Source organism: Pseudopodoces humilis, chromosome 2 (genome assembly GCF_049639895.1).
Source record: "Pseudopodoces humilis isolate 2021_Gansu_Grassland_sample_001 chromosome 2, ASM4963989v1, whole genome shotgun sequence".
Taxonomy (NCBI): Eukaryota; Metazoa; Chordata; class Aves; order Passeriformes; family Paridae; genus Pseudopodoces; species Pseudopodoces humilis.
This window is the reverse complement of record NC_142201.1, coordinates 113,081,551-113,107,097: the sequence shown is the minus strand read 5'-3', so window position 1 is coordinate 113,107,097 and position 25,547 is coordinate 113,081,551. Positions and strand designations below refer to the sequence as shown.

The 25,547-nt window shown below is 47.3% G+C and overlaps 1 protein-coding gene and 2 long non-coding RNA genes across 14 annotated transcripts in view; 1 reads left to right on the top strand and 2 right to left on the bottom strand.

The window, feature by feature from the left end:
- The window catches only part of GDPD5 (glycerophosphodiester phosphodiesterase domain containing 5), a 102,307-nt gene extending 93,991 nt beyond the window's left edge, over positions 1–8,316 (top strand). For 10 of the 11 annotated variants that reach the window (XM_088051749.1, XM_088051753.1, XM_088051745.1 and 7 more), the window contains exons 13-17: positions 1,378–1,525; positions 2,276–2,358; positions 3,529–3,543; positions 6,805–6,917; positions 8,061–8,316. In XM_088051749.1, the coding sequence (XP_087907875.1) occupies positions 1,378–1,525; positions 2,276–2,358; positions 3,529–3,543; positions 6,805–6,917; positions 8,061–8,176 (475 nt within the window). In that variant the 3' untranslated portion in view covers positions 8,177–8,316. The remainder of the gene's footprint in view (positions 1–1,377; positions 1,526–2,275; positions 2,359–3,528; positions 3,544–6,804; positions 6,918–8,060) is intronic. The other variant, XM_088051746.1, reaches the window with a different exon arrangement.
- Positions 8,317–13,240: 4,924 nt separating this feature from the next.
- Positions 13,241–14,029, bottom strand: LOC148184963 (uncharacterized). Its single transcript, XR_015771931.1, has 3 exons — positions 13,978–14,029; positions 13,795–13,882; positions 13,241–13,654 (listed from the first exon to the last, which is right to left on the bottom strand). It is a non-coding gene; the product is annotated as an uncharacterized LOC148184963 (long non-coding RNA).
- Positions 14,030–17,133: 3,104 nt separating this feature from the next.
- Positions 17,134–25,158, bottom strand: LOC148184962 (uncharacterized). Of its 2 annotated transcripts, XR_015771908.1 has the most exons (4): positions 24,683–25,024; positions 24,134–24,172; positions 23,744–23,886; positions 17,134–19,496 (listed from the first exon to the last, which is right to left on the bottom strand). It is a non-coding gene; the product is annotated as an uncharacterized LOC148184962 (long non-coding RNA). The 2 variants fall into 2 exon arrangements; XR_015771907.1 differs by lacking the exons at positions 24,134–24,172; positions 24,683–25,024 and adding an exon at positions 25,048–25,158.
- Positions 25,159–25,547: the final 389 nt, after the last annotated feature.

The window sequence follows — 25,547 nt, the reverse complement described above, 5'->3', positions numbered from 1 at the left end:
ATTTCTCTTTGCAGAAAGAGAAACTCCTGTCCTGTATCATCTATTTAGACTGTGATCAGCTCTTCTCTCTAGTGACCCTGGCCCAGCAAGGGGTTCCTGTCCTGCCTGGGCCTGTATGTGAATTTTTATTGTTTTAGCTCCCAGCTTCTCCCCCTTTCTCAGGGAGGGCAGATTGTTTCTAGTAGGGCTTTTCTGGTTTTTTAAATTTTAATTAAACAGGTTTGCAGAAGAGAAATATCTCCAAAGGAGCTGTCTGGCTGCATGTTAGAGCTGAAGTAGGGAAGAGCTGAGCCTGCAGCTGTTTGAGAGCGTGGCCCTGTTTGGGGTGATCCAGCTGTGTCTTTCTGTGGCTGCCAGCAGTCAGTCCAGCTCCTCACCCTTAAAACCAAGGTCATGCTTTACCTGCAGCATAATTCTTGCTTGTTTTTCCCCCCCTGTTTTCTCTGTCCAATGGAGAGGGCTCTGTGCTCACTCACTCATCGCACCCAGTTTATCAGCCCCAATCTCCCATCAATCCCACCTAAGCTGTCTCCAAAATAAGAGCTGTGACCTGAATGTTTCTTGAACCTTCTTGGTGCCCAGTCAAATGTTGCTGCAGCCCTGGTTTGACACAGTCCTCTCCATTCTCCCCAAATCCAACACCTGGGTGCAACATTGCTGCAACCACCCCTGCCCTTGAGAACCCCTTTGGAGCACCTTGTTCCTGTTGTGAGCTGAGAGATTTCCATGTCCTGAATGTCACCTTGCACCTCAAAGTGTTTTGCCAGTGTTAAATTGCAGGGATTAATCTGTGCTGCCCTGGTGAGGGAGACTGATGATGCTTCTGCTTCATAGATAAGGAAATAGAGCAATTTATGTGAATTATCTGGGTACCAGGTAATTTCTGGCGCTTGGTTTGCTGCTGGCAGCTCCTGGACCCCAGCTGGCAGCTTTAGCTGCTTGGAAAATGACCTCAGGAGGCTGGAAGCTGTAACTCTGCAATTGTCCCCAAAACAAGGGCATGGAAGTTGTAGGGATTGATGCTGGAGACAGGTCTGTCAGTGTTTAATTAAGCAGATTGCCCCTGAAATGTTACAGGCGTCTGAGGCAGATGCTAATTTCGCATCAGCACGGTGAGATGGTTGTTCCAGAAACACCCCATGTCCATCATTCCTGGGGAAGCATCTGAGATGGTCTGTGGCCTGTGCCAGACAGCAGCCAAGAGGTGAGGAAAGCTGTCAGGATCAAACATTGGCTCGCAGTGCCCTCACGAAGCGCTGTTGAAAACTCTTTATTCTGTGCAATTCAAGCCTCTCCGCGGTCGATGGCGAGAGCTCTCCTCTTGGGGGTGAGGTTTGGTGGGGTGCTGTGTGTCACCCTGCGTGTGTGCCTCGGCAGGGACTACGCCAGGGCCAACCTGAGCGTGAACCTGTACACGGTGAACGAGCCCTGGCTGTTCTCCATCCTGTGGTGCGCCGGCGTCCCCTCGGTCACCTCCGACAGCTCCCACGTCCTCCGCAAGGTGCCTTTCCCCATCTGGCTCATGGTAAGCACCACCCTGGGAGGGGCTGGCAGGAGGAGGGGGCTGTAGAGCTGAGAGGTTTATCCAGGGGGGAGGTTTGGTTGGGATTGAGCGTTTCCCTGCTGAGCAGCTGTTAAGAGTTGCAGGCAAAGCAGCAAACCAGGCCTCTGTGTCTTGGCCAAGCTGTAAAATTAGGTTTTGGCCTGTTCTGAATCCCAAACTGAGGAGCAGGTTGTACCTCTGGCTACCCCATTGCTGGACAAGAAGGAGAGAGCCAGTGATGATGGTTCAGCTGGGATCAGCTGGTGGGATGAGCACTTAGACTGGCAACTGGAACCAGAGCTACCAGTGCCTGGAAGGTCACAAATCTCACTCACAGCATGGGGCTGTGCCTAAAAGGTCCCATCTACACTTCAAATGGACCCTGCATGGATATATTTCCCTGTTTTCCCCCAGACTTGGATTGCCAAACAGCATCTTGCTGTCACCCCTTGAGGTACAGCTGAGATAGGAAACTTTCAGCCCAGAGAGCTCTGTGAAAATGTCAGTGCACAAAAGGAGGGAGAGTTTCAATTTGTTCCTGTTTGCAGCTTTCCCTGATAGTTTTGGATGACAGCCTGGCATTAAGAAGGTCATAAATGTTGTGATTTATACCTAACCCCTGCAGCTCTGTGCTTTTCTTGCTCCTTGGTGGTAACTCCAGCCATGGGTGGTCTCCCTGTGATTGCACAAACCCAAGTGTTTAAAGGTCTGCTTCTGTTTTCTGTCTTGCAGCCTCCAGACGAGTACCACCTAATCTGGATCACGTCTGATCTCATTTCATTTCTCATAATTGTAGGAGTTTTTATATTCCAGAAGTAAGTTTGTTACAGCTCTGCTCTTGTGTATTTGTGACCTGTGTTTTTGTCCAGATTGTTGGGTGGAGATGGGAGTGAGGAGTACCCTGAGCCTCAGTTCTTGGATTGCAATAGCAGGGGAAATACTTACTTTAAAAATCCTTGCAAACAATAAATCCACTCCCAGGATGGGATGGAGAATTGGATGCACCTTTTAAGAATGAGAGATCACAAATTAGTAGTGTTCAGATGCCTTGCTTTGCTCCTGAAATATGTGGAAGAGAAACTGTAAATGCTTTAGGGAAATGGATGTTGAAAAAGACATTCTAGTACTTTAAAGGAGGAAGAGGACAGGGATTTTGAGATTCCACTATTACAGTGTTCAAAAAGAACATGTTACAGTTTTCTTAAATCAGTTTGTTCCTGTTTGGATTGTAGAAATATTATGGAATCATGGAATGGTTTGGGTTGGAAGGGGCTTTAAAGACCATTTAGTTCCAACACCCCTGCCACAGGCATGGAATTACTATGGGAAACGTTATGACACTGCAAATCAAATCAGTTGCTTGGTTAGAAAGAAGAAGGAGAAACTCTACTCCAGAAGTAGGACTTTTCTGCAGCAAAGGGCTTGCTCTTCCAAGAGTCTTGTGCAAACCCCTTTCCCTGATGTTCCAGTTTCTTCACCACATGGGAGAATTGCTAGCAGGGCTGAGGATATGTCAAAACCAAATCAGAGCAGATTGCCCAGGTCCCTCCTGCTGATGTGATTCAGCTCTGGGGAATGGGGTATTTGGCCTTCGGTGTCATGGTTGATTTTTTTTGGTGTGTGGTTAGTTGGTTTGGTTTGGTTGGTTTTTTTTCCCCCCCAAGTCCTTTTTTGGGGCTATCCAGAGCTGCTTCCTTCATGCAAGGATGAGGGGGTGGGTGGGAGCAGAGGCACTGCTTCGATGTGCTCGTCCTCTGTCCTCTGCATGGCTTCTCTCTCCTCTGTAGCCATGGTAGGGACTGCTCCTGCTCTTCTGCTCCAGCCCCAGTGACAGGATCGTGGCAGCCTCTCCAGAGGGGAAATACCAACTGTGATGACTTCTAACTAACCTTTTTTGCCTCTTTGCCTTGTTTATTTTCTTACTGCTCTGACTGTTGTGCATGTTCCTCCTCTTTCTCTCTCTGCTGCATTCTGGCATCTCACAGCTATCACATGATCAGGTAATTCTGGTGCTTTCCTCCTCTTTCTCTTTTTCATTCAACCTTCCTTTCTCTCTTTCTTTCTCCCTCTCTGCTATGGCTTCACTGCAGATGGACAGGGTAGGATGCAGCTTTTCTGATGCTTTCCAACATCTGGCTTCAGGAGGGGACCGTGAGGGTTTGAACGCTGCATAGTCCATAGCCATGAGCACCATGGAAGTCTGATGCTGAAGCCAGTCGATGTTTTGAAGGCAATCTGACCTTCTGTTACAATAATCTAAGTCACTGCCTTTTAAAACAGCCCAATTCTGAGGTCCTGGGGCACGTTGTGGCTGGGAGATTCCCAGAGGATGTAACGCTTTCTCTGTGGAAATAATCCCATGCAAAGTTTCCCCTTCCTTCCTGTATTTGCCAGAGGTGTTTGAGACTAGCCCTCTATCCTAAAGAAAATCATGGAATCTATTCAATTATAGAAAGTAGCACTTCTGTAATTAATTCTCTGAATTAATGGGGCTGACAACTGGAAAGGTTGGGCTCCTCAGTTGCTGCTTGGGATCCTCCCGAGTTGCACCCCTGTGAAACTGGAAACAGTGTGAAAATAAGAGCACTGCAGTGGGGGAGGGAGTTGAGCCTGGGGCCTGGATTTGAAGTGCCATCAGTCAGAATCCCAGATTCCTTTCTCCCAGTTTGGGCCCTTCCCTCACCAGTCATTCCCACCCCTTCGGAGGGAAGCGCTGTCACTTGTCACTGCACTAAAGCCTTCTCCCTCCTCGGACCAGACTCTCCCCGTGTTCCCTTCTCCATTGCTCCCCTCTGTGCCGTGGGGTTGTTCTCCTGAGGATGTGGTTGCCCCTTCCCTCTGCCCAGCCTCGGGGTCAGGGTCAGCCCCCACAGGTGTCCCTGAGGTGCTTTGGTGTTCCTGCCTTGCGGCATCTCCCCAAAACAGGGCCTGGCTGTGGGGCCGGGCTGAGCCCTCCTGTGGGTGCAGGGAGGTCGGGTGGTCTCCCCTTCTCTCCTCCCCTCACTTGTGGGGGAGCTGGGCAGGCTTTAGGCAGGAGCAGGCACAGGAGGGGGACTCTGCAGCTGGCTTGGCTCTGTGCTTGCTCCATCTGACCACCTCAGCGCCGACCAACCCCATTTTTTCCTCGACCTGCCCCTCTCCCACCCCCTTTCCATGGCATTGAGCATCTCCCCTCCCACCCCAGGGTCTGGCCATGGCCCTAACCCGGTGTATGCTGTCTCTGTGTTGTTGTCCCAGTATTTTTTAGTCTGTTCCCACCCCGTGTCCGTCTGGTCTGCTCTGACTCCAGCCTCCCAGAACAGGACCTTCCTGCTGTCTCTCTGGCCTTTTTGCACGCTGCTGTCCCAAACCTGGTCCACCACAACAGAGTCCAAGGGGGTAGGAGAGGTGCTATTTTCTATTCAACCAGCTTTTTTGGAGACCCCGAGGCTTCTGAGCGCAGCACAGAGCGTTTCACGTGGTGTTGGTTGGAGTTCCATCGTGGTTAAATGTACTGGTGGCTCTTCTGAGAGGATATTTCAAAGCAGCCCTGAAAGATGGGGTGACCCTCTCTCTCCTGGCTCAGTCTCCCTGTGAGAGAAGGCATCATCTCCTCGTGTGTGTTTTACCTCCCTGGCTCTGCCCACGGCCACCACGGGAGGTGGAGAGCACGGAGCAGAGCTTGTTCCTCTTGGCAGGAGGAGAAAAGTCCCTGCACGTGTGTGAGGCTGGGCTCTCTGTGCCTCAGAATGACCCCACTCCTCCGTGGGATAGCTGGGATCTGGGGGTAAGAGGTCCCTTTCGGCCACAGAGTGACTTGATGCTGAAAATCCTGGTGTGGTGGGCAAAGCAGAGACTTGTACCAGCGTGGTTTTGGTCCTGATTTTGAGTTTAAGGAGGGTCTTACCCCATGAGATCTTGCAGTCACAGTGGCCTTAGTGGGATCTGCCTGCAGGGGACACTAAGGCAAAAAATACTTTCTTCCAGGTCAGAGTGGCTCAGTTTAGATGATGATGATAGAAGGAAAAAAAGATAAAAAAAATTAATTTGTTTTATACTTTAATGTCTCTGCCTCCTTGTGCTTCCCCTCTGCATTGCTTCTGTCCATGGGTCTGTGAGTTGTGCCGTGTTGCCATCCCACCCCTCCTTTTCTGTGTAGCCTTCATCTGTACCCTGGTCAAAGCCAGATTCAGGTCACACCCAGTGTCAAGCACTGGGATTTGGGAAGGGGGTGGAAACCCTACAAAACTGACACCAGCTACGTTTACCTGGGAAAAAATATTGCAGGGCCTCTTTTGTGGTTGTTGGTGTGTCAGGCTGATGCTGTAGACCCTGGCTGGAGATCTGTGGGCTCCTCCAGTCTTCTGCTGCTCCTGGGGATGGGTAGGGGGTTAGAAATTGAAGAGAAGGTGATTGTTTTGATCACCTTCTCTTGTGTGGGTGAGCCACTAGATGGTGCCAGCAGATCAGAAACCTCTTAAGCCACCCTAAATTCCTGCTGTTTTTTTATCAAATAGCTTTAGGACATCCGTGGCAGGGTGAGGAGGATTTACTGATGGCTCAGTGGGGTGTGGGCTATGAAAGCCTGGCCTAAACATCATCCCCTTGTGGTGGGATCTTGGGAACATCTGCCTTGGCTGAGCCCACCAGGTTGGTTCTTTCCCCTATTCCAGCAGCCCACCTTGCCCTCCTAATGAGGGCACAGGGCTGCTCTCAGTGCCCCCAAGTGCCACATCCACATGGCTGTTAAATCCTTCCAAAGACGGGCACTCCACCACTGCCCTGGGCAGCTGTGCCAGGGCTGGAGAGCCCTTTTGGGGAAGGAATATTTCCTGTGCCAAATCTCAACCTCCCCTGACACAGTCTGAGGCCGTTTCCTTGCTGTGTCTCAGGTTTGAAATTTTAAATTATCTCTGAGCTCTCTTCTCCCACGAGCCTGACCACGGCGCTCAGTGAGAGAAAATTTGTGGTTTCTTTACTTGGCTTTACTTCTCTTAGCCTGTTCCCTCTAAAAGTTTAAACACCTCTGTCTCCTTTGTACAGCTGGACAGGGCTGTGGGGAAATCAGCTCGTGGATTTGTGAATCCGTGGGTCTGATTCCTGGGTGGAATTAGGGTGCTCAAGGTGGTTAAAGGTGCCTGGGGTGACACAGTCACCTCTGAACATCCTCCCGCCACGTGGGGCTGTGTTAGGTGCAAGGGGGCAAAGGGACTCGGTGGCCTCTTGCACCGAGGGTGCTCCTGTGTCCGGGGAGACCCTGAGCTCCTGATCCTGTCTTGCAGGTGGCGCCTGGGAAGCATCAGGACCTACAACCCGGAGCAGATCATGCTCAGCGCCGCCGTCCGCCGCTCCAGCCAGGACGTCAAGATCATGAAGGAGAAGCTGATCTTCTCAGGTAGGGATGGGGCTGGTGGGGCCCTTCCTCAGCTCCCACCCTACTGGGGGAGGAGCTGCTCTTGATCCAGGGGGCTGGACTGACCTTGCTGCACTGGGATATGGGCAGAAATCCTGAAGTTCAGCTTCCCTGGTTATCCCCTCTCACGCTGTCCCACGTCTTCTCCGCTCGCCATTGTCAAAAGCCATAAAACCCACTGATGATGGCATATGTGACCACAAATACGGTGCTGAGTTTGGGGCAGACCCAGAATTCAGTGACATTAGAGGCTGTGGCATTCCTGGTATCCTTGTGCTCCTCCCAGAGTTTATTTCTGTTGGAGGACATTGGTAATGTGTCCATCACACACCATCTCTAAGATAGCAAAACTGTGAGCAAAGATGGAAATGTTTAGCTTTAAAAGGTTAAATGTGGTGCATGAAGCTGGAAAACTCACCTTTGAAGGAATGTGAATATAATCCCCCCACCCCCTGAGCTTTGTTATGGGTTTTCTTTTTTTGTATTTAGGGTCTGGAGATGCCCAGCAGGGATCAGGGTTTAGTGCACTGGGCACAGACAGAGCAAAAAGGCAACTTTGCTTATGGTGTGAAATGCCAGCCAGAGGTGGTGAAAATCAGGTATAAATCCAGGGAAACCAGACAAGGAAAGCAGCTTGGCACAGCAGAATTAAGCTTCCCTAACATGTCCTAGACATAAAACATCCCAGACATAAAATCCCTTAGAGGTGGGGGGGTGCAGATTGAAGTTTTGAGCCTCTGAAACAACTCTTCCTGCCTAGGGTGGATGTTTTACCATTAAATCATTGGCGGGTGCAGGTTTTTCCCAGTGAAACCAGGGGCCAGAGGAGTCAGTCCTTTCCCAGGATGGCCATTGGGTAGGGGTTAGGTTCAGTTGCTCTGTACCATTCTCCCACAGGTGACTTGCTCAGCCCTGTGACAATGACATCAGGTGTAGGGGGACATCCAGCTCTGGTGGTGGCCGGATTTTGAAGGGCTGAAATGCAGAGCTGAGCTCCAGACTGGGGGCAGATGACGTTCAGAACACGAGTGAGGAGTTAGCGTTCCTAATTCCCCGCAGGGTCAGCTGGATGCGTGGCTGCTCAGCTCCCCTGCTCACAGCTCTGCTTTCTCTGCCCCTTCCCAGAGATCAACAACGGCGTGGAGACCACGGACGAGCTGTCCTTCTGCTCCGAGAACGGCTATGCCAACGAGATGGTGACGCCCACGGATCACCGGGACACCAAACTCCGCATCAACTGAGGGCTCTGCTGCGGCCCCGTGCGCGCTCCGGCAGCGAGAGCCGTGCTCTCCTGCTTCCCGTGGGATGGGAACCTCTGAGGAACTGCTGGTCGGGCAGAAACCCCCGTCCCACTCCCCACCACTGGCTGCTCCACCTCCCTGGTTGTGAGGCTGGGGGGCTTATTTTTGTAAATATGTAGAAAATTTGAATTTTTTTTTGTCTTTTTTTTTTTGAGTGTAATTTTTTCAGGGCATGAGTGGAAATACCGTGTTCATTAAATCCTCCACCTTATGGCTGAAGTTCTTTGAATCTTGATGTGAGAGCCTGAGTCCCCTCGGGGGGGGGTTTTGGGAGTGGCACATTGGCTGTGTGTCTCCTTGCTCCCCCTTTCCCTAGCCCAGCCCTTCCCCTGGTGCAGCGACTGTGTAGCTGAATGTTGTGATGTTCTTGTGAAGTGTTGATTTTGTTATGGTTCCTTTTCTTTTGTTTTTCCCCTCGTTCCCCTTTTCCTGGGCAACGGAATTGTAGCTCTGATGCGGCAGGAGGCTGTTGGGAGAAGAGAAGCTTGCCTGGGAGAGGAATTCACGCTGCTCTTCCATGCCAGGGAAGGGCTGGCACTGCTCAGGCACTTGGGCACCTGCTCCTTGTCCCATCCTCCTTCCCCAAAGCCTGGATGCTCGATGGGGAATGGCCTTCTTGGAATGTCCTGCCAGAGTTTTGAAGGCAAATCCTGAGCATTGGCTATAGATTGGTCTCTGCTGGCAGCAGGTTTTGATATTTATTTTTTTTCCCTTTTTTTCTCTCTTCTCCCCAAGCTGGGCTCTGCTGGGAGCCCGGATGGCTCGTGACAAGCAGTGCCACAGGCACCACCACTGCTGGGGTCTGGCTGAAGTGCCTGCCACTCCAAGTGGCATTTGCAGTCACCCCCTGCTTCCCTTCTGGAAGAGGAAGGTGGTGGTGCAGTGGGAGCTCCACCTCTCTGGGCTGAGAAGGTGCCCGGGGGTGAAGAAGTTGTAAATAGTCTGGGAGGCAAAGCAGCCCCGGGATATAATTTATTCCTGCAAGGAGACCTTTGTTCCTTGCTGTAAAAAGCAGGATCTTTAAAGCTGCACATTCATGTCCTCCAAAAGAGTGATGGTCTTGCAGCAGACGCTGACGGGCTCTGAAGGCAGAGGCTCCCATCAGCAAGTTTCCAAAAAGCAAGAGGCTTTAACCCAAAATCATAGGCCAGAGGTTAAAAGTTAAAAAAAAAAAAAAAGGTAAAAAATGAAAAAAAATAGAGGAGAAGGCAGTCAGGGGGATGCTGTACATCACATTCTACACCCAAAGCCATGAGAGAAACAACCCTGAGCAGTTTTTTCTTGTTTTGGAACTGCTCTGTGCTTTAAGGCTGAAATCCAGTGGCATTTTGAAACCCTGAAGTTTGGGCTCGGTGTGTGGGAGCTGCGGCCAGAAGTGGCCAACTTGACTCTGTGTAGAGAGCATGTTGATAATGACAATGTGAATTTTGGTGCTCTAAAAAGCACCACCTGAAGTCAAGACTTTATTCCTTTGCATCTCCCCTGGGTTTTATGAATGTAAGTGGAATAAGCCCCTGGTCCACACTCCTCTTACCTTCCCCAAATCCTGCCCTTCTCCATGGTACTCTCGAGTCCATGAAATCCAGCGTGTCTTGTTCTGCAGAACTGCAGGATTTTGGTGGGTTTGGAGGTATTTTGAGAACTACGTTGCTTCTCCCTTTGATGTGGTGCTGTGCTGAAACATTCCTGGTGGATTGTCATTGCCCAGTGAGAGATGTTGTTAAATCTCAGCATCTGTTGGTCATCACCTGCATGTTCTGTTTCTGTCCTTAGAGATGACTTTATTGAAAGGTTAAAAGTGCTTAAAAGCTTGGAAGTGATCAAACCAGCAAAGAGTTGTTTTCACAATTAACTTTTTTTCTTTTTTTTGATTACAAGACCCAAATTTCATGCATCATGCACTGACTGTTATTGTCCTGAATATTTGCTACTTTTTTTTTTTTTTTGAAAAACAGAAGAGGATGATACTTTTTTGATGGGACTAGAGCTAGACCAAAATAAACTCTGCAATGCTCTGCGAAATAAACTGTCAGTATTCCCCTGCCAGTCTGTCCTTGTTTTGTGTTATGGCACTACACAGAGGCTCCCACTGCCTGATCCAGAGAGTTTTCCCACTGTTTTCCGTCATGCTCAGCACCCAGCAGCTCATTTTAACCCCAAAGATTGGGGAGAAGTTGGAATCAAGAGCAAATCACACAAAAACCAGGCTGGAAGAAAATATGAGATGTTCCAGAGACTTACTTTTCCCAATGCATTTTTAACTTAACGCAGAACCCCTCTCTTCCCCTCAGACCTAATTTGGGGGTTTTTTCCTCAAAAACAATTCCCTGCCTGGGCTGGGGGGAAAAAAAACCAAATTCCTTATCTCTTGGGTTCCCTGAGCAGCTCGGCGTGAACAGGAATGAATAAACAATAATAAATAAATTTGATTTATGGTTCCGCCGCTGCCCACCGGAGGGCGCTGCTCTGCACTGCCGCGCGGCGGCCGCCAGACGGCGCCCGCGGGCTCCCGGCCGTGATCCCGGTCCTGGATCCATCCCGGTCCTGGATCCATCCTGATCCCGGTCCTGGATCCATCCCGGTCCTGGATCCATCCCGGTCCTGGATCCATCCCGGTCCTGGATCCATCCCGGTCCTGGATCCATCCTGATCCCGGTCCTCGATCCATCCCGGTCCTGGATCCATCCCGGTCCCGGTCCTGGATCTATCCCGGTCCTGGATCCATCCTGATCCCGGTCCTGGATCCATCCCGGTCCTGGATCCATCCTGATCCCGGTCCTCGATCCATCCCGGTCCTGGATCTATCCCGGTCCTGGATCCATCCCGGTCCTGGATCCATCCCGGTCCTGGATCCATCCCGGTCCTGGATCCATCCCGGTCCTGGATCCATCCCGGTCCTGGATCTATCCCGGTCCTGGATCCATCCCGGTCCTGGATCCATCCTGATCCTGAATCCATCCTGATCCTGGTCCTGGATCCATCCCGATCCCGGTCCTGGATCTATCCCGGTCCTGGATCCATCCCGGTCCTGGATCCATCCTGATCCCGGTCCTGGATCCATCCCGGTCCTGGATCCATCCCGGTCCTGGATCCATCCCGGTCCCGGTCCTGGATCTATCCCGGTCCTGGATCCATCCTGATCCCGGTCCTGGATCCATCCTGATCCCGGTCCTGGATCCATCCCGGTCCTGGATCCATCCCGGTCCCGGTCCTGGATCTATCCCGGTCCTGGATCCATCCCGGTCCTGGATCCATCCCGGTCCTGGATCCATCCCGATCCCGGTCCTGGATCTATCCCGGTCCTGGATCCATCCTGATCCCGGTCCTGGATCCATCCCGGTCCTGGATCCATCCTGATCCCGGTCCTGGATCCATCCCGGTCCTGGATCCATCCTGATCCCGGTCCTGGATCCATCCCGGTCCTGGATCCATCCTGATCCTGGTCCTGGATCTATCCCGGTCCTGGATCCATCCTGATCCCGGTCCTGGATCCATCCTGATCCCGGTCCTGGATCCATCCCGGTCCTGGATCCATCCGCATCCCGGTCCTGGGTCTGTCCCGGCCCTGGATCCATCCTGATCCTGGTCCTGGATCCATCCTGATCCCGGTCCTGATCTGTCCCGGTCCTGGATCCATCCTGATCCTGGTCCTGGATCCATCCTGATCCCGGTCCTGGATCCATCCCAGTCCTGAATCCATCCTGATCCCGGTCCTGGATCCATCCCGGTCCTGGATCCATCCTGATCCTGGTCCTGGATCCATCCTGATCCCGGTCCTGGATCTATCCCGGTCCTGGATCCATCCCGATCCCGGTCCTGGATCCATCCCGATCCCGGTCCTGGATCCATCCCGATCCCGGTCCTGGATCCATCCCGGTCCTGGATCCGTCCCGATCCCGGCCCTGGATCCGTCCCGGCCCTGGATCCATCCTGATCCCGATCCTGGATCGATCCCGGTCCTGGATCCATCCCGGTCCCGGTCTCGGGTTCCACCCCCATCCTGAATCCATCTCGATCCTGGCTCTACCCTGATCCCGGTCCCATCCCCATCCTGGATCCCGATCCCGGTCCCGGTCCCCGCAGCCCGCCCAGCAGACACCGGCAGGACCGGACCCGAATTCCCGGACCCGCCGCCGCGCAGAAAGGCTCTGCGGGAATTGCGGGTTTTTTTCCCTTTTCAAACCTTCAGCTTCCAGCAGCTCTTCCCATGGAAAAGCTACAAACGGGGAAATCCACTGCTGGTGTGCAGCCGTGCAAACCACACCGCTGCCCCTCTCAGCTACACCTACCGCAATATTCCCGGGAATAAAGGGAGGCTAATGCTAAAACAAATTGTTTCCAGCTAAAAATTCGACAAGGAAAGTGTGCCAGCGCAGAAAGCTCTCTCTGACCTTCCCCCTTACAAGTGATAGCTTGAAAAGCTTCCAGCTGCATCTTGCGGAGATAAACGGGACAAAAATGTTGCTCAGACCTTACCCCTTATATTTGGAAACCTGGATTCACTCCACAATCAGATGACGATTTTATTTCCTTCACAACCTGCAAACAGCCGAGTCAGAGTCCGGCACACTCCCGGCACACACCGATGCTCCGTTTCCCCTGCAGCATCCCATCAGCATCCCACGGCTACACGCCTTCCTCCTCCGCTCCGTGCACCTCACATTTTTCCACTCTCGGATCCCAGTTTCCAACCTTAAAATGTCCAGCAAGGTGCTCCCAATAAAAAAAATTAAAAATGTGGTAGAACAAAAAGCCGGGTTTGGCGTTCCCCTGCTGCTTATAAACGACAGCAAACACAAAGCTGCCGTGCATTTTCCTTCTCAGCTGCTCACACCACGCTTTTGCAATCAATCCAAAGTGAAAATTGCTGAGCTACGAGCGGCACAGACAAATGACCAGCACAGAAAGCTGGCTCGGACCTTGCTCATGATGTTGGGTAACTCTGAATTTGCATCACAATCGAGTGCCGGTCACCCTCTCCTCATCCAGCTCGATGTGCCCTCACCCAGTTTCGGTGCAGACACCGAATTCGTGCCAGGACAGGAGCAATAGGAGGGAAATTCTTGCCCCTGGCACCACACACCGGGGTTATCCTCCCTCCTCCTCAGCTCCATTCCACCTCCAAAAATTCAACACATCCCAGGATTGCTCCCACACGAAATTCTGACCTCAAAATTCAATGATATCTAAGGTCCCTTTTAATCCAAACCATCCTATGATTGTGTGAGGATTCTGTGAAGTATTTGTGGGTTTTCTTTGGCCACAGCCATCAAGGACAATGTAGTTCTACAATCTGATATGTTTGCTTTCTTTTAGCATGGAATTTAGGTCCTTAGTACCCAAGTAAGAGAGAAAATCATTAGAAGCAGGTTGAAATCAGGAGTGGGTGAAGAAACTGAGGTGGAGCCTAAAATGCAGCTGTAGGAAGGGTAGAGGGAGGCAGGAGTAATAAAATGAGTAAGAAATAAAAACCAATCACAACAAGAATAAAAATATGTAAGAAAAAAGGCACTGGAAGATGGGGTGGAGAAATACAGATGGTATAGAAAATGAAATACCTTCTTAATCCTTAAGGCTTTCCTTTCAGGTCAGCCTAGAAGAATCCCAGCAGGAAACAAATTAAAATTTGTGCCTTTTCAGATTTCACTGAGGAAAGAAGCTCCTGCGTTATTTTGGCAACCTTTTTTTACACCAAATTTACCTCAGAACATTTTCCCTGCCCGTATCACCTGGGTTCCTACCTGCAGCCTCAGGGATGCGTGGATCCTACATGATCTGCCAGCTCCAAACCACCTTTCCCAGGAACAAAAAGCTGAAATAAGCTGAGGACTGGATATTTAAACAACTGAAACCCACCCCAGGTGTTTAGAGTACACATTTTATCCAGGAGCCAGCTGCAGGCGATGAGGAGAATGAGGTGTCTTCAGCAGGTGATTCATTTAACTCATCAGCTCTCTAAAAACCAGCCTGCAACGGGTGTCTTTTAATTTAGGAGAGCAAAGCATATTATAAAAGAGATGTGCCAATACCTTCTATTGCTATGAAAGTCAGGAAATTTCATATTTGTCTGCCTTAAATAAAATAGAGAAAAAAAATAGTAATAATGAAAAAAGGCAGAATAAAAAATCCCAAGTAAAAAAAACCCCAGACCTTGAAAAATCAAATCATGGTTACTGGTCAGATAATTATATTTTTTTTTAATTGGCAGTCTTCTTCTCTTCCTAGCAAAGTATTTAAGTCAGAGAACACTGACAGAATAAGCAACATGACTTATGCAGCTTTTATTTGTTTTCTTGTTTGCTTTCATGGCACCAGGGTGAGGAGTTGCCCCTTACATGATGGTCATTTCAGTGGCCTTAAAAAAACCCAAACCAACAAAAAACCACAAACTAAAACCAAGGTTACAGATTGACACTGGCCTGAACAAAAAGCAGGAACCAATTATCTGCTAGCAAGTATTAAATTATCATTTTGTTATCATGCATCCCTGCCTACCTAAACCTCAAATTTTGTAGATAATTTCAAAGGAATGAAAAAAAAAATATCTATTAGCTTGATGTATAAATATATAGATAGAGAGACAGATACCAGAACTAAAGAGGAAAAGAAATTTCTTTCTTGCAATTGTGTACAGCATGACTACTAAGAAACACACTTTTAAAGAAATAGCTGTATATTTCATATATACAAATATATGAATAACTTCAAATAACTTCACATTCTCAAATGATCAAAGGAAAAAAAAAGCCAAACAAAAAAATCAACCAAAAAAAAACCCAACCAAAGAAAATGATAAAACAAAGAAAAAAAGCCAAACCTAAACCAAACCAATCAAAAATCCCCCACCCTTTTTTGCACGGGTTTCGGAAGGGCAGGCGGATTTTGGCTCATTACTGACGCTTAATTAGCGAATTTAAAGCAAAAATGAGAGTCCGGGGCCGTGCCCTGGCTGCCCCCTGGCGGCCGCGGGCCGCACCAGCACAACTCAGCTAATTAAAACGTAATTAAAATCTAATTAAGATGGTGCCAGCGGATTAAGGCCGTGCAGCGAGCCTGAATTTGGTCCTGCAGTGATGCTGTTCACATCCTCCATCGCGGCTGGTCAAAAAGCAGCCGGATTCTTAAACTAATTTAAATTTCAGCTCAGTTTAAACGCGTCTTCTGTGCGGGTTAATGCTGTATTAATTAATTTTTGTTAATTTTACTGTGCCCAGTCCTCCTGAGGACGGAGGGACAGGGAGCTCCCAGAGTGGATCCAGCAGAAGGATGCAGAGATGGATGCAGAAGGGACTGGAGCATCTCCCTGCAGAGGAAAGGCCGAGGGAGCCAGGGCTGTCCATGTGCAGCCATTCAAGCAAACAATACAAATTTCAGTGCACAGGAACCTCTTGCTTTATTTATAGCTTTGCAAATCATGCAGGAGCTTTTATTTTTGATAAACACCGGATGCTGATGCTTACCAAATATCCTGTGTTCGGATTGTTTTGCTAAAAATAGCTTCAGAGAAAGCAGGTTCAGCGCTGGTAGTGATTTTCCTGACAAACCCCTGGCTTGGCTGCAGCAGAGGATCCTTCCTGAAGCTGCAAACCTCTCCCAGCACTCTGTTACTGTTAACTGCACTTAGTGCTGCTCAATCAGGTGCTACACATTCATAGCTAACTTGTCCTTTCCCCCCCTTTTCTGTCTCAAAGAGATAACAGGCTTGACTCTGCCTTTCTTTGATGTGTAAGCATCAATAGCTACAAATTTAGGACCCAGAACATCTGCTCCAACACTTTTCTAGCTTCCCATTAAAAAAAAACCCAAGCAAGCAAAACCCCACAAAACTGTCAGTGCTGTCCTAATGTCCTGTTCTGTCTCTTGATACTCATATCCAAAATATTACACACATTGTTACACGTGCAGGTAAATCGCTGTAAAGAGTGATAAATTAAAATAATGTATAATATGACTTGTATGTAGATGGAGAAGCATAATGATCTATAATGGCAGAAAGGCTTACTGAGAGAGAAAACATATCTTTTACTAGAACAACAGAGACCTGAAAAAAAAACCACCTTCAGGTTTGAAAAGTGTAAAAACCTTTGCAGTCCAGACTCCAGCTGGCAAATTTTACCAGCAAATGTCGAGAAATGCAGTTTCAGGGCAGACAAAACCCTTTGCCAAATCTGAATTATTCACCATCAGTTAGAGCCAAGAAGAGAAAGAACTAGAATGTCAGAAGGATTTATCTTATTTCTTCTGAAATGGAAACAGTGACCGAAGTCATAAACAAAAGCCCTGACACACAGACACATGCAAACAGCTCTTGACCCATTCACACACCAGCAGGCACCACTCCACGAGCTAAAGCAGGGCAGCTGCGAGCTTTGAGTGTCCTCCTCGCTTTAGGGACAGCTGATCTTTCCATGGAAAACATCCTGATGGTCCTTGGACAGTCCTGGGGTGAGGCTCGTCTGCTTGCACTGCTAAATTGTGCCATATTTTAACCCCACTGGTGAAGGGACTTGAGCTCAAGCTCAGATTTTGTGTGGAGAAAGAGATAAAACACCCAAAGTGATTGCATTTCCATGCCACAGCTTTCAAAAAGAACATTTGGCTTTAAAAATACTATTAATAAAAAATAAAATACTTGTAAAAAAACTTCAGCTCTTAACTCCCTTATGTTCAAAATGCCTGCTTCAACACGCTGTTGTTGATGTGCAAACAGCCATGTGCAGCAGTGTTCCTTGTAGAATCTTGCAGAATCAAATAGAGATTTTGGAAAATTGACCATTTTCAAGCCCTGAGTTTGAGCACTTTCATATGATTGGAATCACCAGAGAGCCAAGGTGAACCAAGAAACAACGTAAGCAAAACAGACGTTTAGCTGACATAATATATTAAAAGAGACAGGTTTACTGTTTGCAATTTATAAAAAGGGAAACAATCCCAACAGCAGCTTTGTAAATCTTGGTTTCTGGTGCATTTTTAAGCTCAGGAGATAAATGCTGTACAAAATGAACTCTTCAGCTGCTAACTCCTCCTCATCATTGCTGGGGTTTACAAGGGTTGGATGCTCAGGAACACAGAGGCAAAGCTGCATTGTGGTTTTTCCTGGGAAAACAGCAGGTGAAAGTGCCAGGGATACTCTCCCCAGCTCAGAGGGTGAAACTGGGAACCTCTGGCTTGGCCAGGCCAGTGCCAAGACCCCCTGAGGACAGGGCTTAGGACCTGACAGGTGTTCCTAAGACACACAGGGGCTGCAGCTGAGCCCTTCCCACCACCCCAATCCCCAGCTGGGGCTATCGAACACGGTAGGTTTCGGGATTTGTTGGGGGTCAGGTCAAATCCATCTCTTTAAGAATTAGTATTGCTGAGTTTGTGATGCTTGTTCTTTTCCTTCAGGTTAAACCCTCTGGTGCCACAGGACAGAATCAGTTAATAGAGGGGGGAGTTTTAGCCCAGAATTTTCTTTTTGGACTCCTAGCAGCTCATTTTCAGAAGGGAGAGCAACAACACAGCAGCAACGTCTCTCCTCAACACCTCCAGCACACATCAGAAAGGGAAGTCAGCTTGCAACGAGCAGAAATATTTCCTGACCCAGATTCAGGCATTTTATGAACTTTGAGCCCCTTGCTGGCTGCAGAGATAAAATTCTGTGCTGAAAGTAAGAAATGCTGATAGCTGTCAGAAGCAGAGGTCTTTGCCCTCCCTCGCTGTGTGCAGTTAAGGATTACATGGGATTTCACAACAAAAGTGAATGCATTTTTCAGTCCTGAGAGCTCTGCACTTGATTTGTTCCATTGTTTCTGCTGGGCAGTGGCAGAGGCTGGGAAATGTTACACAACAAGCGTCTGCTCCAGCAGAAGGACACCTGAGCAGGGGGGTGGCATCCTCCCAAGTGACACGTCCTCCTGCCTCCAGCCTGCTCCCCCCGGCTGCAAGGCTTCACACACACAGCGCTGAAGTAGGAAAGGCCGAGAAGCATTTCAAAGATGAATTAGAGGGGTTAATTAAAATGAAACAAATCGGCATTAAATAATCTCTGTTTAAGCCCAGTTAACAGCACTCTGCAGACAGCAAAACTAGGAATGACCTGGGACTGTTGTACTTTGTTTTGAAGCTAAGGAATACGTTTAATTGTACTGCATTTGGAAGTATCCTGATGTTTTCTAAGAACAGATGCCCATTTTTTTCAAGAAGACAACGTGGTCCATTATCGGCCGCACAACAAGAGGGTCTTTATCCACAGCTACAACATGAACACTGTTTGACACTTGAGGTGGAAATTGTATGGAATGGCTTCAGAGATTGATTTATTTGTTAGTTAACAAAGTGTTCCATTTTTATTCCTTCTAAACTAAGATGATTTGTTCCGAGATTCTGGTGTCATTTCCCACTGACACCAGGCCACGCGGCGCGCTGAATTCTTCCTGTCATTGCTGAAATAGAATGCACCCCGTTATCTCAGCTGACACAAATGATAAAGTTTGGCTTCCCACTTTCACATCCTGAATCCTTTTCCTTTTTCCTGCTGTGATTCCCTGGGTGGCCCGAGCTCCTGTGTGGGATGAGCCCCACACTCCCTGTCTGACCAGGGGGAGCTGCCTCTCTCTGCCCTGCCGTGGTTTCCAAAGGGAAAAACAAACCCACCTGAGCCAGGAGTGGCTCTGGAGCAGAGCTGGGAGTCAGCAGGGTGAAAATTCCCCTTGCTTTCCCTGTGGCAGGGCTGTGTTTTTTAATAAATTCAGTAAAAAACCCAAAGAACCGAAAAGGCGGCAGGGGCTGAAAATGACCCAGCTGAAAGAGTATAATTGGATTTGGAGAGGGGAAGCCTGTTTCAAAAGAAAATTCCTGGGATGCTTGTTTTTAAAGGGGTAGCAGCAACCTCAAGAAAACAACGAAGCAGCTGCTAGAAAATGAAGGGTAAAGCCAGGTCTGACCTCAGGACTTGCCCTGGTTCTGCAAATCTCCCACATCCTTGGGAGCAAACAGAAGCCAGGTGAATCGCTCCAGACACTGCTGAGAGCACGAGATTCCCACCGAGGTAAAAAGGGCAAGAACAGGACAGGGAGACAGCTTTCAGCCACCTAAGGCAGGGAGCATTTCTGGGACAAGGTTTTAATATTATTTTTTAGATGCTTGTGACTTCACCAAGTCCCAGTGCTGCTGGAAGCAGGTTGTTTGCAGTTGCAATGCACAGCTGAAGGAGCAGGGCTCTGTTTATGCAACATTTCCCAATTCTGTGGAACCACCAAGCTGAACATGGGGACAAATCCTAGAAAAAAAAAAAACATAAATCTGAACAAACGAGACAGGCAAAAAAAGTATTACTATTAATGCAAGAGACTGAGACAGAGCCTGCCTTGAATCTAAATTTAAAAGCTTCCAGGAGACTGCATAGTTTTGTTCAGGGAGAAATAGGGTGAGCCAAAATTAGAGGTGAATTGAGAGATGGCTAAATGCTGAATGTCTCTTTTACCCAAGCAATTTCTTCAGAGGGCCAGATCAATTCTAACCTCTGGGGGACTTTGCTCTGCAGTATCCATATTTTGCTCTGGAAAGCCACAGTTAAAATTTGCCTCACTGAGGAGTTCAATGAAGGCTTCACCAGGGCAGTGAGGGGTTTTATTGTATTTGTTTTTTTTAATCAGATGGTTTGCTCTCAGATCACACATGGTAACTGCAGAAGGGTTTTTTACTGTAAGAACATACATGAAAAACACACAGAGGAAAAATTTCATTGCTATTTGGCTGGATAAATGTGGGGAAAATCTGGATTTTCCTCATGGTGTTTGTTCTCTGCAGGCCCTCACTTTCAAGGCAGCTCTATCTGCCACAAACTGTGCTAATTCATAATGCAAATTAAATAATTTCTGCAGCTGTATCTGCCTCAAACTGTGCTAATTCATAAAGGAATTCATAACTTCATAATGCAAATTAAAGAATTTCTGCACAACAGTTTTCAGCCTGGACACAAAGATACCCCTGTGTTATATATGATTTCCCGGTGCCAGGGGACAGCAACGAAAGAAAAAACAATAGATGGATCTATTGCAATATACAGACATCATAAAAAAAGAAGAGGCTGATAAAATCTTTTGATTCCAGCAGTTCCAGTATATGGTTTATGGTCACTTTTTACTACACCCTCTTCCTGTTTGCTTGAGAGCTTATCTTTGACGAAAAACATCATTGTTTAAGGTCTGACTAATACCCACAGAAACAAGGACAGCCTGAGAAGGACACGAGAACTTCAATTTTGGTACAGCAATTGCATAAGTTAGATTTTTTTTTTTTTTTTTTTTTTTTGCCTAGAACTGGACCACTTTCTGCATATATAGGTAAAATTTATCACAGATTATACAAAAGTAAACAGTTCCTTTTAGGATTACTTGCAATGACTAATGATAAGTGTATCCCTAACTCACTTTGCTATGGATTGAGGCTCATGTATAAAACAGGCTTTTTCTTTTCTTTAAGACCTGAGGGACATTTAAAATCAGGTATCTCAGCAAGTTTTTGTACAAGGGATTTCAATATTTACCTTCCCCAAATAACCTCTTTAAAATTTTCTGTTTCTTTCCATTTCTCTGCAGGAAAAACAATTTGTTAATATCAAGCATTAAGGGAAATTTGCACAGGAAGAGGCAAATCAAATCTCTGATTTGTTCAAACAAGACACTCCCTTCCTCAATTTCCTACCTCCTTTCATTGAAGACTATTAAATTCAAATTACATCCTACAAATTGAATGAAACAGAATTCCTCTCTTACCAGTTCCAACTTCATGAGTAACCCCATGGAGACACACACCCAGTCATCTCAAAATTTATACAAAGGCTTAGCTCCAGCTATATTTGTCTTCAAGGTATTTACTTGTGTCTAAGTGTAAATGGGTCCCAGAGCACTTAAATAATCAGAGTTGCCACAAGTGCTTCTTTTTCCTTTTCTTTCCTGTGGAATTCTTCCTAGGTACACTGGATGTGTCTGAGCACGTTGTGCAGGGTCAAGCACTGCCCTGAGAAATCACACTGAAATGTGACTTCTCCCTTTGCAGCCCCCCTGACAGCTTTGTCACAGGACACGTTAGGAAAGCACCCAGCTACTCCACCAGCAGTGAAAAAAGGGGTTTTAAAGAGCCTGATTAATTGCATCATCCATCACCACATCTGTCTCTGGAGCATAGTTAGTACTTGCCTCACAGCTGATCATGGGTTCTTTGATGGGGGTGAATAAATTTACTCAAAAATACCATTGCTCTATAATTTAACAGTTTAACTCCTGCACTCTAACAATCTCTACATTTTAATTTATTTTTTTATTACTCTGCATTTTCCCAGCCTGTATCTCTGAACAGGGAGGAAAGCAGCACTCTGGTTCCCTGTAACTCATTTGCCAACCCTAATCCCTTTGAAGAATAACCTGGGAGTGAGGAATAACCTGGCTGAGGCTCTTCTGGAGCAAAGCTTTGGTATTGCCAACCTCGTGGGGCATCCAGTGCCTTGAGTTCAAGGGGCCAGAGGTCACTGCTGAGCCTTCACCTCTCTGACAGCGGCACGCAGAACCAATTTCCTCTGGGCTTTATTTAGCAGGCATGTGGCCAGCAGGGGAAGCAGCCCTTCCCCCAGATGTGCAGCACAAAAGGAGTTATTTATCAGTGAGCTCCAGAGCCAGAACAGAGCAGGCCACTGTGGGACACAGCAGCGCTCCTGTTCCCTGGCACAATGGCTTAGCACAGCTAGCTCAGGGCTGATCGCTGCCTGGAGCCTGCTTTCTGGCATTGTTCTCTTCCACAGGACACTGAGCTACGCCCATTTCTCGCCAGGATTCCTGCAGGAATGGGAGGGTTCACAGGGGAAGTGGTGGCACTGTCCAAGGTGAGCAGCTGCAGGGACCTTGAGCAAACACCAAGGGTTTCTGACAGCTCAGGCTCCATCCCAGCAGTCCCTTTATGACAAGCATCTTTCTTCCCAAAAATCCTCCTAAAATGGTGGTCCTCTTGCTCTCCCTGACAAAACCTATGTTAAATAATTCCAAGTTCCTTTCCCACAACAATTTGCTTTCTCCTCTCCCGCTCTGCCCTTTGTTAGGGGAAGCACATCTGCACTAGTTTTGCATAGGAAAAACACCTCAGAAACGAACCATGAGTTTCTTCTGGGACCACGAGGAACATAGGTATTAATCCATAGTAAGTTGTGGGGTTAGGCAAATTCTCTGCATTAGGCCTGTTTCAATATTCTTAATTCTGTCCTTCACTCTAAAGCCACCTGTGTCCTTTACAGCCTCAAAGAGCAAGAAAGTTTCTCTTCCAAAGTCTTGCAGCTGGGATAAATATAACCAAATGTACTGATTTACTGAACTGATAGACTGAAAAGAGTGTAAAATCATCCTGCCAGCACTTGCAATTAGAAGATAATAAAATCTTTCTGGAGCAGGCTGGGGGGACTGACATCAGTTTAAGCAGAACATTTCATGGCTGGGACTGTAACTGAGCCATCCTAAACCTGGGTGCTTTCAGAGCCCAGGTTTTAAAATTAATCCTTGCATATGGCTTTGAGAAATTGATGGGGTTTTATCCTCATATTTTTTTATTATTTTTTTTTTATATTGTAGCATTTTTCAAAGCATCCAGGCTTTGGTCTGAGTCCAAAAATTAGAGCTACAGAAATCCCAGTCTCCTCCCCCAGTCCCACCAGCTCCATCCTTTTTCTGGGACATCATGACACAATTATCTTGAGAAGAGATGACTTTTTTTTTTTTTCTTTTCTATTCTTTTTTTTTTTTTGAGTTTTTTTTCAGAAATGTTAAGAAACCACACCAATAACTGTAAAATGGAACTGCAAGTATTCACTGACTGAGACAGAGGCCCGACGCAAGAAATTTCAGAGCACTGAAAAATAATTTACCCCAGCAGGAGCAGGATTTTACAAGAGAAATTGTTGGCCAGTTGTAACTCCTGGCAGCACTGCCAGCTCCACTTATAAGAAATGAAGTGCCTATGCAAATCAGCCAGCTCTTGAAAAGTCACAGCCCCCAAATGCTGCACCACAGTCACACAGCCAAAAGGAAAGGTTATTCCTTCAATGTCAGCCATATTTTGAGTGATTTCCAAAAGGATCCTTTTTGCCAGCCTTTTCCTCCTTTGCATGAGGTAGAATGAGGGAAGGGGGATCTTTGCACCCTAATTCTGCCCTCAGGTTTGCTGCAGTGTCATGCTGCTCCCTCCCTTGCTGCCCAGGCCACACCTTTCAGGTCATCAGGGAGAGGCTGTGTGGTCCAGTGACAAGGGGAGGGAAGTTTGGATGCTCTGGGAACAGGGATTTGCACGGCTGAGCTTGGCAAGTCTCACCTGGTCCCACCAAGCCTGAGCAGTGTGACCCCAGGAAGAGAGAGGAGATGTGAGTGAGGGGAGGCAGAAGTCCTGGTGGTCTGAATTTCTACACCTCCCTCTCCTTCCAACATGCCCCTCTTTGTCCCCTGAGGAAACTGGGACGGGCAGTTTAGGAAAAGAGTCATTAAATACCTCCTGTGCAGCTTTCCTCCCTTCCTGAAGAGCAGTGCTTGCCTTGCCCTCCACAGGAACAGCTGAAGGATGCTTGTTTTAGCTTTTCCTCTGTGCCTTAATCTCTGTGAGTCCGGATCTGGATGCTGCTCCACGTGGACCCTCTGCAGCAGAGAAGCACAAAACAATCCCTGCTTCCCTTCCCACCTGAGCTGGTCTGTGATAAGAAGTCATATCAAGATGCAAATTAAAAAATAAATGAAAGCTAAATTCCTCTTCTGCAGCAACAACAAGATCTCGATGATTTTAAAATTAAGCTTATCCTTAATCTCACCAGGGAGCTTGTATTTTTGCTTCAAAACAAGTGTTAATATGTTAATGTTAAATGATAATGTTGTCATATTATCTCACCTTATAAATTAACTTTCTCTCCCCCTTTTATTTAGCACTCTTTGCCCAAGAGAAAAGTGCAAGTTTCATGATGGAAGGGAAAAAAAAGACAAAAAGAAAGTAAGCAGAAGGAGAATGGAGGAAAAAGAGATAACATGGTTCAGATACCAAGGCAGACTAATGCTCTGCTCTTGTGCTTGAATAACACAAGGACATTTTGTTAATGTAGAGCCCATCGTATCTGAAAGGTCCACTCAGCCACAGACAAATTTAAAAAAAAACAAAAAAAAAATCATCCTCACGAATTTTAAACTAAAAGCCACAATAAAAACAAAATGCTTCCTTATTTGCCCCACTACCGATAAATTATACATTAATATAAACCATAAGAGATAAATTATCTTTGCCAGCCGTTACAATACCCACTATTTCTTTTAGCACCTGCTAACAGCTTTTAAGAATACCTAATGTTTGCAGCGTTGCACAATATTTACATTTCAAACAAAACAGGAAAGCTTCCTGCTCTCAAAACAGTACTTTCTGATAAAACCACTTCAAATAATACTCCACCTCCTCATCTCAAACAGAACAGCATCATTCCACCACTTAGTACGCACATAAAAGAACAACAGAGGCTGTAAAGGTGAGTACCCAAAAGGCAGGAAATTTAGTAATCAAAGAGTGCATCACAAAACATCTTAACCCTGAAATTTAGTAATCAAAGAGTGCATCACAAAACATCTTAATCCTGAAATTTAGTAATCAAGGAGTGCATCACAAAACATCTTAACCCTGAAATTTAGCAATCAAAGAGTGCATCACAAAACATCTTAACCCTGAAATTTAGTAATCAAAGAGTGCATCACAAAACATCTTAACCCTGAAATTTAGTAATCAAAGAGTGCATCACAAAACATCTTAACCCCCTCACTTACAGCAAGCACCAGCCTGGTGTGAGCTCCTTTATCGCAGCACAAAGAACTTCACAGGGAGAGGGAAAAAAGCCACCACTCCAAGCCCAACCAGCTGCTCCTAATCAGGAAGGCTCAGCCAGCATGGCTTTTCTTTTCTTCCAAGATATTTGTTATATCTGCCACCTGGGTCACATTAAATCCATCAGCTGGGACTGAGCAGGGAAGGTGCAGCAGCCTCCTGGCCCGGGATGCTCTGTGCTTTCCCTGCTGCTGTGCTATCCTTGCTCTCTGTACCACTGGTGCAGATTGGGGAATGGGGAATATTTCAAACTCTATTCCATGAGTGCTTCCAGTCATAATTTTTATTCTCCTTGCTGTGACTTTGCAAAGGGGAATGGGCTGATTTTATCCCACTTTTAAAGCGAATCTCATTGACCTCAGGGAGCTTTGCTGTTATCAGTGTGTCCACAGGCCTGGGCTCCTTAACCAAGACACTGGTGACTGCATTTGTTCTTACTCTG